The sequence below is a fragment of the Phaenicophaeus curvirostris genome, chromosome Z, assembly GCF_032191515.1.
Source record: "Phaenicophaeus curvirostris isolate KB17595 chromosome Z, BPBGC_Pcur_1.0, whole genome shotgun sequence".
Lineage (NCBI taxonomy): Eukaryota > Metazoa > Chordata > Aves > Cuculiformes > Cuculidae > Phaenicophaeus > Phaenicophaeus curvirostris.
This window is the reverse complement of record NC_091431.1, coordinates 15,618,971-15,635,335: the sequence shown is the minus strand read 5'-3', so window position 1 is coordinate 15,635,335 and position 16,365 is coordinate 15,618,971. Positions and strand designations below refer to the sequence as shown.

At 46.7% G+C, this 16,365-nt stretch overlaps 1 protein-coding gene across 4 annotated transcripts in view; it reads left to right on the top strand.

Annotated features, from left to right (window-relative positions):
- Positions 1–16,365, top strand: part of CAST (calpastatin) — a 76,567-nt gene that overhangs the window by 38,008 nt on the left and 22,194 nt on the right. For all 4 annotated transcript variants that reach the window (XM_069881068.1, XM_069881070.1, XM_069881069.1 and 1 more), the window contains 9 exons: positions 2,426–2,485; positions 11,546–11,596; positions 11,911–11,967; positions 12,131–12,247; positions 13,849–13,953; positions 14,457–14,558; positions 15,435–15,515; positions 15,613–15,666; positions 16,242–16,337. In XM_069881068.1, coding sequence (XP_069737169.1) covers positions 2,426–2,485; positions 11,546–11,596; positions 11,911–11,967; positions 12,131–12,247; positions 13,849–13,953; positions 14,457–14,558; positions 15,435–15,515; positions 15,613–15,666; positions 16,242–16,337 — 723 coding nt within the window. The remainder of the gene's footprint in view (positions 1–2,425; positions 2,486–11,545; positions 11,597–11,910; positions 11,968–12,130; positions 12,248–13,848; positions 13,954–14,456; positions 14,559–15,434; positions 15,516–15,612; positions 15,667–16,241; positions 16,338–16,365) is intronic.

Here is a 16,365-nt window from a genome sequence, read left to right as displayed (position 1 = left end):
AAGCTCATCACAGTGAAGGTGGGCTGACATCAGCCCTGGCTGCCCAGAGGCACTGTGTGAATGCCCTGCAGCTCCCCAGAGCCTGGCATGGCTGTGGGCAGCACCATCTGCCCTTACATGTGCCCAAAGCTGGCATGGCATGGCTGATGTCAGCCTGCTCCACCAGCGGAGCCGGCTCTGCCTGCACCCAGGGCTTTGCTGGCACCTCTGGGTGCTCCTTTATCCCATTGTTGGAGCACGTCCAGAGAAGGCAGCGAAGCTGGTGAAGAGGCTGGAGAACAAGTCTTACAAGGAGTGGCTGAGGGAGCTGGGGTTTTTCAGCCTAGAGAAGAGAAGGCTGAGGGGATACCTTATTGCTCTCTACAACTACCTGAAAGGAGATTGTAGATAGGAGGGAGCTGGCCTCTTATCCTAAGTGACAGGGGACAGGACAAGGGGGAATGGCCTCAAGCTGAGCCAGGGGAGGTTCAGACTGGATATCAGGAAAATCTTCTTCACAGAAAGGGTCATCAGGCACTGGAGCAAGCTGCCCAGGGAAGTGGTTGAGTGACCATCCCTGGAGGTATTTAAAAGATGGGTAGATGGGGTGCTCAGGGGCATGGTTTAGTGGCAGATAGGCATGGTTGGATTTGATGATCCAAGAGGTCTTTTCCAACCTGGTGATTCTATGATTCTATGATATAGAGTGGTTTTGGTTGTAAAATACCTTTAAGATCATCAAGTCCAGCCATTGATTCAGCCCTGCTAAGTCCACCACCAGACCATGGCCCCAAGTATGACATCTACTCAGCTTTGAACCCCCTCCAGGGATGGGGACTCAGCCGCCTACTGGGCAGCCTCTGCCAGGGACTAAAAACCCTTGCAGTAAAGAAATTCCTCCTAATGTCCAACCTAAACCTCCCCTGGAACAGCTAGAGGCCATTTCCCCTTGTCCTGTCACTGGCTCCCAGGGACAAGTGACCAGAACCCTCCTTACCACAACTTCCTTTCAGGTCAGTTGTAGACATTGATGAGGTGTCCCCTCAGTCTCCTTTCCTCAAGACTAAACCACCCTAGGTCCCTCAGTCATCTGTCATAACCCTTGTTCTCCAGCTCCTTCTGCAGCTTTGTTGCCTTCTCTGGACGTGCTTCAACCCCTCAGTGTCCTTTTGGTATATGTACAAAGGTTATTTAAAGCATTTTGTTCCCTGCCCTGCAGTGGGTGGCTCTGTACATTCCTGTGTTCATCCCCACCCTGGAAAAAGCTCCGATGCACCATGTAATCAATCCATACATGTATGCATACATGTAGGCAGGTACTGCTTGTGTACATCTCTGCAGTGTGACAGTTGCACATCCTGTACATGTTCAGCATGGTCGGACCTCTTACTGAGGCATCCAACACACCAGCTGCGCTGTATGGGGGAGCGTGCTGTTGTCATGGTGTACCTGTTAAATCCTGTGTGGCCTTGATCTCAATGGTGAGAAATGTGCATTCAGCAAACATTTACAGAAATGGGAAAATTCTCTGTGTGCGAGTAAGGAGTTGCCCCAGGTATGGAACAGCAACGTGGCCTCTGAGGTCATTCCCTGTGTGTTCTCAGCCAGCAGGTGGGAAGGTAAATGTGAAAGTAAAATGCAGAAAACAGAATGATCTGTGCCATTTTTTAAATTTAAGCCATGGAAGTTTTGGACTCAGTGATCTCAAAGGTCTTTTCCAACCAAGCGATTCTTTTGCTGTGGTCGAAATGGCAAATACAGTGTTCAGCGGAGAAACATGAAGCAGGAGTAGGGAGGTGGTGTTACACCTGCATGAAGTATTGATGAGACAACGAGAATATTCATTGCTGGGCTTGGAAGTCTGATACAGTCATGGCAGAATTAAAACATGCTGCTCTCAAATTGACATCGCCAATGCTGGGAATGCAGACCATGTCATTTGCAGCTTTTCTGAGAGGGCTGCACAATCTGCGGGAACACTTGTGTGTGTTATATGCAGATTAATTACTCCTTCTTATCTCAACATTTGAGTTTGCTAATTTAGAGTTAAATACTTTGCATGACAAAATAGTAAATCCAAAAGTACAGGTTTAGATTAAGAAAATACAAAGGAGAACAAGAAAGTGTGAGAATCGTGCACAGTAAGTAAAAATGTTTCAGTACAAGAGAAGATTTGAATTTGGTTAGATACTTGGTGTAAAATTTGCTTTCGGTACCTCAGAGGCAAATATAAATGTGGCGGGAAGGTCTGTGGGCACCACACTGTTGAAATCCTGTGTATGTATGTATATTGTAGAGATACAGGCAAGACAGAAGATCTAGAATTATAACTCCATAATTTGCAGTAATTAATTCTTAATTATTAGCTGGATAGCTGATGAATTCAGGTTAATAGAAGTATGTACAACCAAGGTGGAATTAACAAATTTGCTTTTTTTCCTCTTAGGAACAGCCCCCCTCTGTGGATGCATCAAAACCACCAATTATGAAGCCTTCTGAAACCAAGGTATGAATCTGCAAGAAACTTAAGCACAAATATACGTAGCAATGGAATTCCCTTTTTGACATGTCCATACGGAGTCACTCTACTTTGCCTATTTCTTGTCTGCAGCTCAGTTTCCTCTTCAAAAAAATGCTGCACAAAGTACTGACAGGATTTTACAACAGCATTAGAGAAAATTTTGATTGGGATTTTTAATTTTAGCTCAGTCAGACTTTGTGACACGCCTGCAGCTCTCCCCAGTGTGATTACGGGGTTATTTACTCAGTGACAATTTTTCACTTATTCAAAGCATTCAGGGCAAGTTTCAGCTTTTGGTGTGCATACAATTTCACCTTCTGGTGAATCACACACCACTGTCTGTCTGACAGCTTCCTTGCCTGCTCCTGGTGCTTGTTCTGTCTTGTCTTGTGACTAGGTCTGTGTTACAGCACTGAGGCTGTGCCGTCAGTAACATACTGTACGTGATAGAGTCGCAATCTTCCCTTGCACCTCTGTTGCCTGACAGGATTGAGGTGTGTTATTTAAACAAGTGATGAAGTATTCTCTACCTCCTCCATTTTCCATAGCAGTGAAACCAACAAAATCACCAAGTGCCAAAGCAGACCAGCAGGGATTTGTGCGGAGGTGAATCTGCAGACTGCCTGCATCCTGTGACAATGGGATAAAGGAGCACCCAGAGATGCCAGCAAAGCCCTGGGTGCAGGCAGAGCCGGCTCCGCTGGTGGAGCAGGCTGACATCAGCCATGCCATGCCAGCTTTGGGCACATGTAAGGGCAGATGGTGCTGCCCACAGCCATGCCAGGCTCTGGGGAGCTGCAGGGCATTCACACAGTGCCTCTGGGCAGCCAGGGCTGATGCCAGCCCACCTTCACTGTGATGAGCTTTTTCCTTCTCTCCAATGGGAACTTCATTTGCTGCAGCTCCTATCTGCTACCATCTTCCATTGCATTGCTGAAACAGGTCTCTAAAGAGAGCAATAGCCTTCCCTCAACCTTTTAAAACCCTTTTCCCTGTAGGACTTGGACAGGTAGCACTGAGCTAGATGGCAGTTAATAGAATTGTAGAATTGTGGAATGGTTTGGGTTGGAAGGGCCCTCAAAGCCCACCCAGTTGCACCGCCCGCCATGGGCAGGGACATCTCCCACTAGATCAGGGGCTTAGAGCCCCATTCAGCCTGGCCTGGTGCACCTCCAGGGATGGGGCAGCCACAGCTTCTCTTGGCAGCGTGCGCCAGGGCCTTCCCACCCTCAGCAAGAAGAACTTCTTCCTAGTGTCTAATCTAAATCTTCCCTCTTCCAATATTAAGCCATTTCCCTTTGTCCTATCCCTGTGCTCCCAGATCAAGAGCCCTTCCCCAGCTTTCCTGGGATCCCTTTCAGTACTGGAAGCTCCTCTGAGGTCTCCCCAGAGCTTTATTTTGTCCAGGCTGATTTCCATCTGTGCATGATCATTTATAATTGAAGATATTTGCCAAGTCTCTTGTTTCTTCTTCCTGCTATGGCTGTGAGCAAGCTCAGTTGTATCATGTTCATTCATTACTGGTGCTCTTCTCCACATGATTGGATGCTGACAAATCAAAGAAGGGCTATGGTCTTTCCCTGCTGGAAATTTGGAATAACTCCAGAATAATGTGGTAAATCTCTAAGCCAGTCTTAAAATATGCTTTTTAAGATGAGACAAAAAACAAGTAGCAGAGGCCTTCTTCAGTGCTCTGGGACAGGCAAACACAAACCCCTCAGAAACAATGCCCTGCATTTGCATCTGTGAGACAATTAATTGTTTCTTGTAATGCCTATTGCATTAGTAATGCTTTCCTCCCCTGGATTTAGGAAGTCATCTGCATTTTGGCAGTAGACGCCTTTCAAACAAACTAAGGTTGCTGAGTCACGCTCATTTCTAGCCCCAAATTTCCTGCAAATTAACAACTCTTTCCCAATTGCCTGCTATAACTCAGTCTCATTTGTCTATCTTAGAGTCTTTGTAGTGTGCAGCTATCCTTAATCATGCTCCAGACTGCTCTTTAGCTTCCAGCTGTCTGTTTGTGTAACTCCTTTGTCTCAAATTCACCCTCAGTGTCATACCCCTCTGAGAAGGCTCTGCGTTACTGCAGCAGAGGGAGGAATGTAGGGTTTGGGAAGCCCCACAGGTCAGGTGGGATGGCTTGGGGGCCAGGATGGAGAGCAGACACCTGGAGACTTTGTTGGAGGAATGCAGGAGCAGCATGCTGCTGCTGTCACCCATGAAACATGTTCCGCATATGTTCTTCCCTTTGGATGTGTTTGTGTGACTGCATTGTTGTTTGGGACCATGCGAAACTTGTGGAGTTCAACAAGTCCAAGTGCAAGGTCCTGCAGCTGGGTTGGGACACCACCGAGCAAAAATCCAGGCTAGGCATGAAATGGATTGGGAGCATCCCTGAGGGGAAGGAGTTGGGGTGCTAGGGGGATGAGAAGGTTGACAGGAGCAGGCAACTTGCACTTGCAGCCCAGAAACCAACCATGTTCTGGGCTGCATCCAAAGCAGTGGGACCAACAGGGTGGGAGAGTGTTCTGCACCCCTGCTCTGCTCTCCTGAGACCCCACCTAGCGTCCTGTGTCCATTTCTGGAGTACTCAGCAAAGGAAGGACATGGATCTGTTAGGGTGAGTCCATAGGAGGGCACAGAGATGATGCAAGGATAGAGCCCCTCTGCTATGAGGCCAGGCTGAGAGAGTTGGGGTTGTTGAGAGAGGCTCCAGGGAAGGTGAGGAGGGGCTCTTGATCAAGGAGTGCAGGGAGAGTATGAGGGAGAATGGGTTTCATCTGCAAGAGGGGAGATTGAGATGAGATCTTAGGAAAAAATATTTTCCTGTGAGGGCGGAGAGGTCCTGGCCCAGGTTGCCCAGCTCAGTGGTGGCTGCCCCATCCTTGGAGGTGTTCCAGGCCAGGTTGGAAGGGGCTTTGAGTCCCTGCCCATGGCAGGGGATAGAACTGGGTGGGTTTTGAGGTCCCTTCCAACCCAAACCATTCTGTGATTATGTGAAGTGGGGAGCTCATTTTAAAAATGTTTTGCTTTACTAGGCTGTTTTTCAGTTTCCTGAGTCAGTTTAAAGTGCAGTCTCTCAGATGCTGGCATGGTATGGGTGGAAGGGGAGGTGGAACATCTGTGTCTCTGATGCTGTAAGCTGACCCTGTGGCTGCAGGCTGTGACTGCTCACGGCTGACTCTGTTTAAAGGATGACTGAACAGCTGCTTTTGAATGTGCAGTCTTGCGCTAGAATTGTTACTTTGACTTGCCTGGTAATCGCTCTTGTTTTAATTGGATCTGAACTGTGTTATTGCTAATTGTGTATCTAAATCTACGTCTGTGCCTGTGTGTGTGCATGTACATGTTCCTGATCACGCGTTTTGACGTGGTTGTAGCATGTTCATGTGTGTGGGAATCTTCAATAAAAGCATTGCTCATAGAATCATAGAATTGTTAATCAGACCTCTAAGCTTCCAAACATCAGTGCAACCGCACCATCTCTACTAAACCCTGCCCCAAAGTGCCATGGCCACATATATTTTAACCCCTCCAGGGATGGAGACTCCAGTGCAGCCCTGGGCAGCCTCTGCTCACTCTTCACCACTCTTGCCATGAAGGAATTTTTCCTGACATCCAATATAAATCCCCCCTGGCACAACTTGAAGCCATTTCCTCTCCTTCTATGCCTTTATACTTGGGAGAAGAGCCCAGCATCCACCTCACCACAACCTCCTTTCTGGGAGCTGCAGAGAGTGATGAGGCCTCCCCTCAACTTCTTCTCCAGCCTAAACAACCCCAGGTCCCTCAGCCGCCTCTCATAACCCTTGTTCTCCAGCCCCTTCTCCAGATCTGTCCCCCTTCTCTGGACATGCTCTAGCCCCTTGGTGTCCTTCGTGGAATGAGTGGCCCAAAACTGAACTCAGGATTTGAGATGCAGTCTCACTAGTGCTGAGTCCAGGGAATGATCCCTTCCCTGCTCCTTCTGGCCACACTGTGGCTGATGCAACGCAAAGCCCTTGATGTTCTTTAGCATTGTCATAGATTAAGTTACAGTATGAGCAATTCTGTGCATTTTAAAAGGTGTGCAAGAATGAATAATGCATAACCTGCCCAAAAAAAAATACATACTGCATTTAGTAAAAAATATTTACAATGTAAAGTGAAGCACACAGTTGCTTTTTTTGTTGTTTACATAAAACAAGTGGTTTGGCAGGATGGGAATTAGAATTTATGGTCTGTAGCTGTTGTCAATTGTGGGCAGAAAAGAAGGTAAATGGTTTTTATTGTCCTTAAAAAAAGGTGTGTCTTTTCCTATGAAAAGCATGTAAGGAAATCCTGAGTTTGCAGTCTAACACTAGAGCACTCCGAAGTCCTGAGCAGGCAGTAGGAAAAGGCAAACTTCATAGAATCATGGAATGGTTTGGGTTGGAAGGGACTTCAACACCCACTCAGTTCACCCCCCACCATGAGCAGGGACACCTCCCACTGGATCAGGGGCTCAAAGCCCCATCCAACCTGACCTTGAACACCTCTTCCTAATGGTTAATCTGAATCTTCACCCTTCACTCCCCCTCATTGTGTTACTCGATGCCCCTGTGAAAAGCCCCTCCCCAGCTTTCCTGGAGCCCTTTCAGTACTGGAAGCTCCTTTAAGGTCTCCCTGGTCTGAACAACCCCAAATCTCAGCCTGGGTTCACAGCTGAGGGGCTCCACTGGGGGTCATCTCCATGGCCTCCTCTGGATCCATTCCAACAGTTCCATCTCCTTCTTATGTTGTGGACTCATTGGACAGAGGACTCCAGCTGGGTCTCACGAGAGCAGGGGAGAGGGACAGAATCCCCTCCCTGACCCTGCTGGTCCCACTGATCTGGATGCAGCCCAGGATGTGGTTGCACTTAGAATCATAAAATCATAGAATAACCAGGTTGGAAGAGACCCACCAGATCACCAAGTGCAACCATTCCTATCAGTCACTAAACCATGCCCCTCAGTATCTCGTCCACCCATCCCTTAAACACCTCCAGGGAAGGTGACTCAACCACCTCCCTGGGCAGCCTGTTCCAGTGCCCAATGACCCTTTCTGTGAAGAATTTTTTCCTAATGTCCAGCCTAAATCTCCCCTGGCAGAGCTTGAGGCCATTCCCTCTTGTCCTGTCCCCTGTCACTTGGGAGAAGAGGCCAGCACCCTCCTCTCTACAACCTCCTTTCAGGTAGTTACAGAGAGCAATGAGGTCTCCCCTCAGCCTCCTCTTGTCCAGGCTAAAGAACCCCAGCTCTCTCAGTCATTCCTCATAAGGCGTGTTCTCCAGCCCTGTCACCAGCTTGGTTGCTCTTCTCTGGACTCGCTGCAGAGCCTCAACATCCTTCTTGTGGTGAGGGGCCCAGAACTGAACACAGTATTCGAGGAGCGGCCTCACCAGTGCCGAGTACAGAGGGAGAATAACCTCCCTGGACCTGCTGGCCACACCATTTCTGATACAAGCCAAGATGCCATTGGCCTTCTTGGCCACCTGGGCCACTGCTGGCTCATGGTCAGTCGCTGTCAACCAACACGCCCAGGTCCCTCTCCTCCAGGCAGCTTTCTAGACAGACTTCTCCTAGTCTGTAGCTGCACAGGGTTGTTGTGCCCCAAGTGCAGGACCTGGCATTTGGCCTTGTTAAACCTCATGCCATTGGTCTCTGCCCAACGGTCCAGCCTGTTCAGATCCCTTTGGAGCCTCCCTACCCTCCAGCAGATCGACACTTCCACCCAGCTTAGTGTCGTCGGCAAACTTGCTAAGGGTGCACTCGATGCCTTCATCCAGGTCATTGATAAAGACTTTGAACAGGGCTGGACGCAGCACTTCTTGGACCTCACGCCAGCTGCAGCTCTTTGCAGCCTCGCTGCTGTATCGCATCTGATTGACTATTCGCTTTAAATGTCACATATACGTGTCCAACCTTTATGAGACTGAAAACAGTGAAAATTTAGGATTGTCTGTTCAGTATGGCATTATTTATAATGCAGGCTCACAAACAGATGTGTATGTCTTTGAGTTAACCCATGTAGCAAAGATGTGGAAGTGGGAGCATGCAACGTATGACTGAACTTCAGAAGCACTCTGTTTCAGTCAGGCAAAACATCAAGAGAAAATGCAAAAGGACGGAATATGAGAGGTGAAGTGATTTATTGTTTAAATAGTTAAATTTCTTTTAAATTTTCTTCCCTGCTTTGGAGTTTTAGGGACATTTTTGTCCTCCCTCTCTACCAATATTTTGCTTTTAATAACTGACTTTTATGTGACATTGTGTCCTTGCTGCAGCCTGCAGCTTCCAGACCTTTTCCAAACTCACATCTACATCTTTACCCATGTTGAAGGTTTCCCAGCTGAACGCCGTGGTTCAGTGGTTGGGTGTGTGTATGTGTGTAACAAATGGTGAATAAGTGTAGTGGATTTCTCTCTGTGGTCAGCAGGCGAATAGAAGCTGGAGGTACCTAAATGGTGATGAATGTTTGGCAGCTGAAATGAAAACATACAAAACGATGAGAAAATTCACAGAATCACAGAATCACAGAATAACCAGGTTGGAAGAGACCCACCGGATCATCGAGTCCAACCGTTCCCATCAAACACTAAACCATATCCCTCAGCACCTCATCCACCCGTTCCTTAAACACCTCCAGGGAAGGTGACTCAACCACCACCCTGGGCAGCCTGTTCCAGTGCCCAATGACCCTTTCTGTAAAGAATTTTTTCCTAATGTCCAGCCTAAACCTCCCCTGGTGGAGCTTGAGGCCATTCCCTCTTGTCCTGTCCCCTGTCACTTGGGAGAAGAGGCCAGCACCCTCCTCTCTACAACGTCCTTTCAGGTAGTTGTAGAGAGCAATGAGGTCTCCCCTCAGCCTCCTCTTCTCCAGGCTAAACAACCCCAGCTCTCTCAGCCGCTCCTCGTAAGGCCTGTTCTCCAGCCCCTTCACCAGCTTTGTTGCTCTTCTCTGGACTCTCACCAGAGCCTCAACATCCTTCTTATGGTGAGGGGCCCAGAACTGAACACAGTATTCGAGGAGCGGTCTCACCAGTGCCGAGTACAGAGGGAGGATAACCTCCCTGGACCTGCTGGTCATGCCGCTTCTGATACAAGCCAAGATGCCGCTGGCCTTCTTGGCCACCTGGGCACACTGGTGGCTCATGTTCAGTCGGCTGTCAACCAACACCTCCAGGTCCCTCTCCTCCAGGCAGCTCTCCAACCAGACTTCTCCTAGTCTGTAGCTCTGCACAGGGTTGTTGTGCCTCAAGTGCAGGACCCGGCATTTGGCCTTGTTAAACCTCATGCCATTGGACTCAGCCCAGCAGTCCAGCCTGTCCAGATGCCTTTGCAGAGCCTCCCTACCCTCCAGCAGATCGACACTTCCACCCAGCTTAGTGTCGTCCGCAAACTTGCTAAGGGTGCACTCGATGCCTTCATCTAGATCATTGATGAAGACATTGAACAGGGCTGGACCCAGCACTGAGCCCTGGGGAACCCCACTTGTCACTGGCCTCCAGCTGGATTTCACACCATTTACCACCAAATTACTCCCTAATTCAAATTACTCCCTAATCGATTTTTTTTTTTGGTTATTCACTGACTGTTGATAGGCTGCTGGGATAAAAAAAAATGTTATTTGTCCTTAGTAACTTTAAAATGATTAGTGAAGTAAGGTAGAGTGATAAAAAGTGCATCTGGCTGTTTCCCCTTATCTCCCAGGTGAGTTCAAAATGTCTTTGCTGCATGTGGGCAGAGTGCAATGAGACAGGTGCATGTGTCCCAATTCCAGAGGAAGCATAAGGATGCCCGCTCTGATGGGGTATGGCCTGGGAATCAGGGTCTGATCTCCTGCCATTTGCTCTGCCTCCCAGTGCTGTTCCTGGCAGAACATCACCCCCCTGGCCAGGTCCATGGGCAGCCCCTGGACCTCAGCTCATGCAGCAGCCACAGCCTGCCTCTGGCTTCCAGTGCCCACACACCTTTCCCAGCAGGAGCAGGGAAGGGATTGTTCCCCTGTACTCGGTGCTGGTGAGGCTACACCTTGAACCCTGGCTTCAGTTTTGGACTCCTCACTCCAAGAAGGACATCAAGGGGCTGGAACACATCCAGAGAAAGGAAGTGGCTAGACAATAAGGGTTATAGGAGTTGGCTAAGGACCTGAGACTGTTTAGCCTGGAAAAGAGGAGGCTGAGGGGAGACTCTGTTGCTCTCTACAGCTCCTGGAAAGGAGCTTGTAGCGAGGTGGGTGCTGAGCTTTTCTCCCAACCAACAAGTGATAGGATGAGGGGAAATGGCCTCAAGTTGTGCCAGGTTTAGATTGGATATTAGGATAACTTTCTTCACAGGTGAAGTCCTGGCAGAGGCTGCCCAGGACAAGGGTGGAGTCTCCATCCCTGGAGGAATTCCAAAAACAGGGCATTTTGGAGCATGGTTTAGTAGGCATGGGGTGTTGGGCTGATACTGGGACTGGATGAACTTAAGAAGTCTTGTCCAGCCTCAATGATTCTATGATTCTGTGATTCTTTTTGTGTCATCTGTAGCACAACTGAAGTAGGAAAACCAAGAAAAACAGTAAGAAAAATGTGATGAGGAGGCTGGTGTTTTCATTTTTTGTTCTTATCAGATGTAACTGTTGATTGATATTTTCACTGTTTGTTCTTCGGTGTTTCTGTACTGCAGTGATTTATTGTTTGCTGTTGTTTGACTGAAGGTGAATCACAGGAATTGATTTTACGTCATGGCTGCAGAAAATTTCTCAGTGTAAACCAAAATGTTCATGATATTTGTTTAATATCTTCTTTCTGTCTCTTTTCAATCCTTCATTTCAAGAGTGTGCATGCGTCTGTGTGTGTGTGTGTGCGCGCGCGCGCGTGCGCGCATGTTTGAATGCTCTGAGACTGCTGGATTGGAAATCTGTGCTAGGATGTTGGAAAATGCAAGGTCAAAGTGCTCATGAGTATTAACCTATCTTATGGTCACTGTTAAATAAGCTGATCCCTTAGAAATAACCAAGTATATTAACTTTGCATATATGTTGCTTATATTTCAGCCCACACCAACCATCAAAACTGAATCTGGAAAAAACATGGAGTCAACCAAGGTAAATCCTTATCTCTTCTGTGCTTTGGTCTTTGACTGACTTCGAATCAAAGAGGTTCAGCACGTTGCTACAACTGTGCAATGTGAAGCTTCCCTGTGGTCTGTGACGTTCCTGCGTGCAAAAGAGCTGGGAGCTGGCGAGTCTTGCAGTGTGGTGTTTGAAAAAAGCGGTCAGGGTGCTCCATTGCTTTGCAGCAGCTTAAGAACTGTTCTGTTAACCATTTTTAAATCCATATTGTGCTTGTTCAAACTAGTACAGTTCATGTTCCATAGCATTGTAAGGATAAATTATCTCTTTTTTTTGTTTTCTGACAGCCAGCAGACTCTCAAAATAAACAGCAGTCTGAAGAGAAGCAAAAGGAACCCAGTGGGGTGAGTTGTGTAGTCTTTATGTCTTTTTTTGTTGTTTTTAAATAGTGACTTCTTACAGTATTTTTCTTCTTTCATTTTTAAAGAAAGAATTCAAAAAAAACGAAAGCAAGCAAAGCCAGTCCATAAGTATTTCTGTATTTAATAACAGCTTATCTCTCCACAGGCAAAGAGCCAAACTTCACCTTCTGTGACAACAACTTCTAAGCCAAATAACACAGGAAAAGCAACTACAACTCAAGGTGACCAGCCTCCACAAGCACCTTCCGTAGAGACAGCAAAGGTAAATTAAAGGCAGCAATACAGGTTTTATTATTTATTTTATGGCAGCCTTAGAAATCCATGCCAAGATGGATTCTTATGCTGGATATTGTAACGCAAGACAGCCTCCAAAAATCACAATGTGGAAAAGCTAAAAAACTGTCTTGTGTTTAAAAATATGAATGGCAGACCTCCTTGTGCTGTTTTAAAATATGGGACTTAGAAACATAATGTTTTACCCAATAATTAAGTTAAAGGCAGCCTGAATGTTGTATTTCCAGTACATGGGAGCAGTAATGGAGAAGCATCAGCTGCAGATGAGGTGCACAGCCAGGTGGTGTTCCTGGTTTGTGCTGGCTGCTTGGTGATCCTGGTGTGCATCTACCTTTTCTTGTCCTATTTGTCCAATGCTCCCTGGCTGTTGGCCAAGCAAGTAACACAAAATTTATCACAGCTGTAGGTGGGTTTGCCTGTGTTTTGTGCTTGGGGCTCCACAGCCTCTGATGGAAGCATTTTCAAAGTTCCGTGAGGCCATGTGCGTGTAACTGGTTTTATGTGAACCCCTTCGCTATTGAATGTGAACAGGAGCGACCATCCAGTTGGTCAAGCAGATGCTTTGTTTCTGTAAGGAGTGTGCTCATGGTCTTCCTTCATCTGCAGACTGCAAGGGCTGTTTGTGGTAGTGGTGTGGGCTCAGCGTATTTTCCATTTGGAGGAGGGCAGCCCTGGTGCCCTGGCTGTGAGACTCTGCAAAAACTAGCAGGAGAAAAGTTGGGAAAAAGTTGGAGAGTGGTCACTTCAGTAGGGGCAAGTGGAGAAGGAGCTGGAGCGTAAGTGTGTGGTAGAGTCAGAATGTAGATCTTCTGGTCTCTGTGTGTGGGTGACGGGGCTGGTGCAACATGAAGGACTCAGATCAGAAACCAACCATGCCCTGGGCTGCATTCAAAACAGTGGGACCAGCACGGCAAGGGAGGGGATTCTGCCCTTCTTCTCCGCTCTGGTGAGACCCCACCTGGAGTCTTGTGTCCAGTTCTGGAGTCGTTAACACAACAAAGACCTGGATCTGATGGAACAAGTCCAGAGGAGGCCACACAGATGATCCCAAGGGCTGGAGCACCTCCCGTACGAGGCCAGGCTGAGAAAGTTGGCATTGTTCAGTCTGGAGAAGAGCAGACTGTGGGGAGACCTTAGAGCGGCTTGCAGTACTGAAAGGGGCTCCAGGAAAGCTGAGGAGGGGCTCTTGATCAGGGATTGCAGGGATAGGGTGAAAGGAAATTATTATCAGCTGAAAGAGTGGAGATAGACATGACGTCCTAGGAAGAAATGCTCTCCTTTGAGGGTGGGGAGACCCTGGCCCAGGTTGCCCAGAGCAGTGGTGCCTGCCCCATCCCTGGAGGTGTTGAAGACGAGGTTGGATGAGGTCTGGAGCCCCTGATGCAGTGGGAGGTGTCCCTGCCCATGGCAGGGGGTGCCACTGGTTGGGCTTTGAGGTCTCATCTTAACTAAGCCATTCCATGAGAATGGCAGGGAGAACCATCCTATCCCTTCTATTTTGTCTCCATAATTGTTAAGATAGGCTCATGTATTAAAGCTGTCTCTTAATTCATCTCTTACTTTTTGCAGCCTAAACCTGAGAAGACAGAGAATGTGTCCATAGCAGCCGGTGGGGCTGCGGCAGGCGCAGCCGGGGCAAGCGTCCTTGTTGTAGCTGATAAGTCAAGTGGCGAGGTTGGTAAACACAGCCCTAGACAAACGCTTCCTGTGTAACAACATCTCAGAGAGCATTTCTCTTGCTGAAGCACTTCAGTTTTTGAGTAAATAAACTGGTACCTGCTGAAGGACTGCAGTGTAGTGGTTATGTGTGGTGGTGAAGGACAGCCTGAACGAACGGGTACCGGATTAGTGCTGTGTCATTTCCCTTTTGTCAAACAGGACTTACTTAGAATCACTTTTTCTACAATGAGCATACAATTAATTACTCTTTAGCCTCAGCTATGTTTGTATATGTGTGTATGTGTTTATATCAGCTGGTGTACAAATAGACACGGTACTGTTACTGACATTGAGGAATTCGTTTAAGAGTGATTCCTATTGAAAAATCTTGCAGGTCCTCCTCAAAGAAAGATTTGGCTTTGTTTCCAGGAGTTTCCTACAGATTAATCAGATGATTCAGATTTCTTTTTTTCTCTATGCACCTTGGTAATTTCTATAATGATCTCCTTATTTTCCAGCTTGGTATGGATGAGTCAGCACTAGATAGCCTAATAGATACCCTAGGTGGACCTGAAGAAGATGTGCCTCCCAGTCCTGTTTACACTGGCCCAGAAGTTACGGTATTTCACAGTTCTTATTTCTATTTTCCACAAGGTTTGTGTCTAAAATACGCCTGTAGTTGCTCACCGGCACATTGATCCAATAATTGCAGCTTTGGTCTGCTGAGAGGTAAAATAGAGTTTGCACAGCTGCATTTTAGTGTTGTTTTCAGTGATGTAGGAATGAAGCAGTTATGTCTGTGGAAAACAGTAAAATCAACAGTGAAAATCTGTTGCTTTTTAAACTGATTTCCAACTGTGGTCTACAGTGGATTTACAAAAAGCAGGGTTGGAGGTTTAAGAGGGCATAAACAACCTGGGAGATTTCATTTCTGCTAGTGAATGAGTAAAACATTAAAGTACTTCTGAGTTAGAATGGGAGAGTAATACAGAAAGGATTCAGATTATGAGCTCAGTGGCTCAGTGCAGTACTCAGCCTTAATAAAAATGCTGGAATTAAAAATATTTAAAATTCAATCTAGCTTCAGCAATGAATTCTGTGGTCCGAGACAGTGAAATGACTTGTGTCAATGCAGAAGGAATCTGGCAATGGAGGAACAGGCCTCTGCTAGATGACATGTGCTGTGAAAGCTAGCTGAGATGTGTGTGCGTGGCACTAGGTCTGAAAGACCCTATAGGGTCACAGTCCAGAATTGGCCCTCTGACCCAGCCAGCCTGCATATTTTCCTTCCAGAAGTACCACTGAAAGCTAGCTGAGATGTGTGTGCGTGGCACTAGGTCTGAAAGACCCTATAGGGTCACAGTCCAGAATTGGCCCTCTGACCCAGCCAGCCTGCATATTTTCCTTCCAGAAGTACCACTGGAAGTAGCTCTGCACTAGGAATTTATTTCAGTAAACAATACTACAAAAGCATTGATGTATGTGTTCTTTTGTAGGAAGATATAACCTCAAAATACTTGGAAGAAATGGGTAAACGAGAAGGTAGTCTTCCTCCAAAGTATGTTGAGTTGTTGAAGGTTAGTGATTTAAAAAAGAATTATACCTGTGATGTGTGGGTTTTTTCATATTGTGTGTTTTTTCTTTCATTTACTACAAATTTAATTCTCATTTCAGAGCAAAGGGGATGGCAAGGGTGGAATCCCACCAAAAGAAGAGGGACAAGATGAAGTAAGTCTTGGGGTTTTTTGTATTGAAATGTGAAAATAACTCAGTTATCATTGGATTCTTAGGAGAATTTAAAAGCCTATCTTCCAAAAATCCCAGGAAGAGGGAGTGGGCTGTGGCGTACCAGACAACACGGTTACTGATAAAACTAAGTAGGATTTGGCAGAGATATTTTTGATAAGAAAGCAGGAATTTCCAGGACACTGACTGAAGCTGAAACAAGTCAAATAAATGCTCACAGAGGTATTTGGTGTGAAAATAACAGAAAGAAGAAACAGTAGCTGTGCATGCAGGAGTCTCTTCACAATGGCTTTAGCAAAGATTACTTGAATTTCTATACTTAGCAAGGAAATCCCATAAGCCAGCTTAATTTTATCATTTTTACTGTTTAATATGTAAGTAAAAGCTCATCTGGAAAATGAATCAAACAGTGAGGGGAAATATCTTTGTTTTTTCTTGTGACAGTGATGTGGTCATTGTGTGAGTAAGCACAGAATACCCTCAGGTTTTAAACCAAGTCTGACAGCATCAATTTTTGAGCTCTAGTGATCATTACCTCATTTCAATTTCTTGCTCAGAAACCCATGACAGATGATGAGCTGGCAGAGTACCTGTCATCTGACTTCACCTGTAGCCCTGCTTCTGCTGAAGAGAAGGAGGCAAGTCTGGCAGAGGTATTGACATTTTTCTTAACATTGCCTT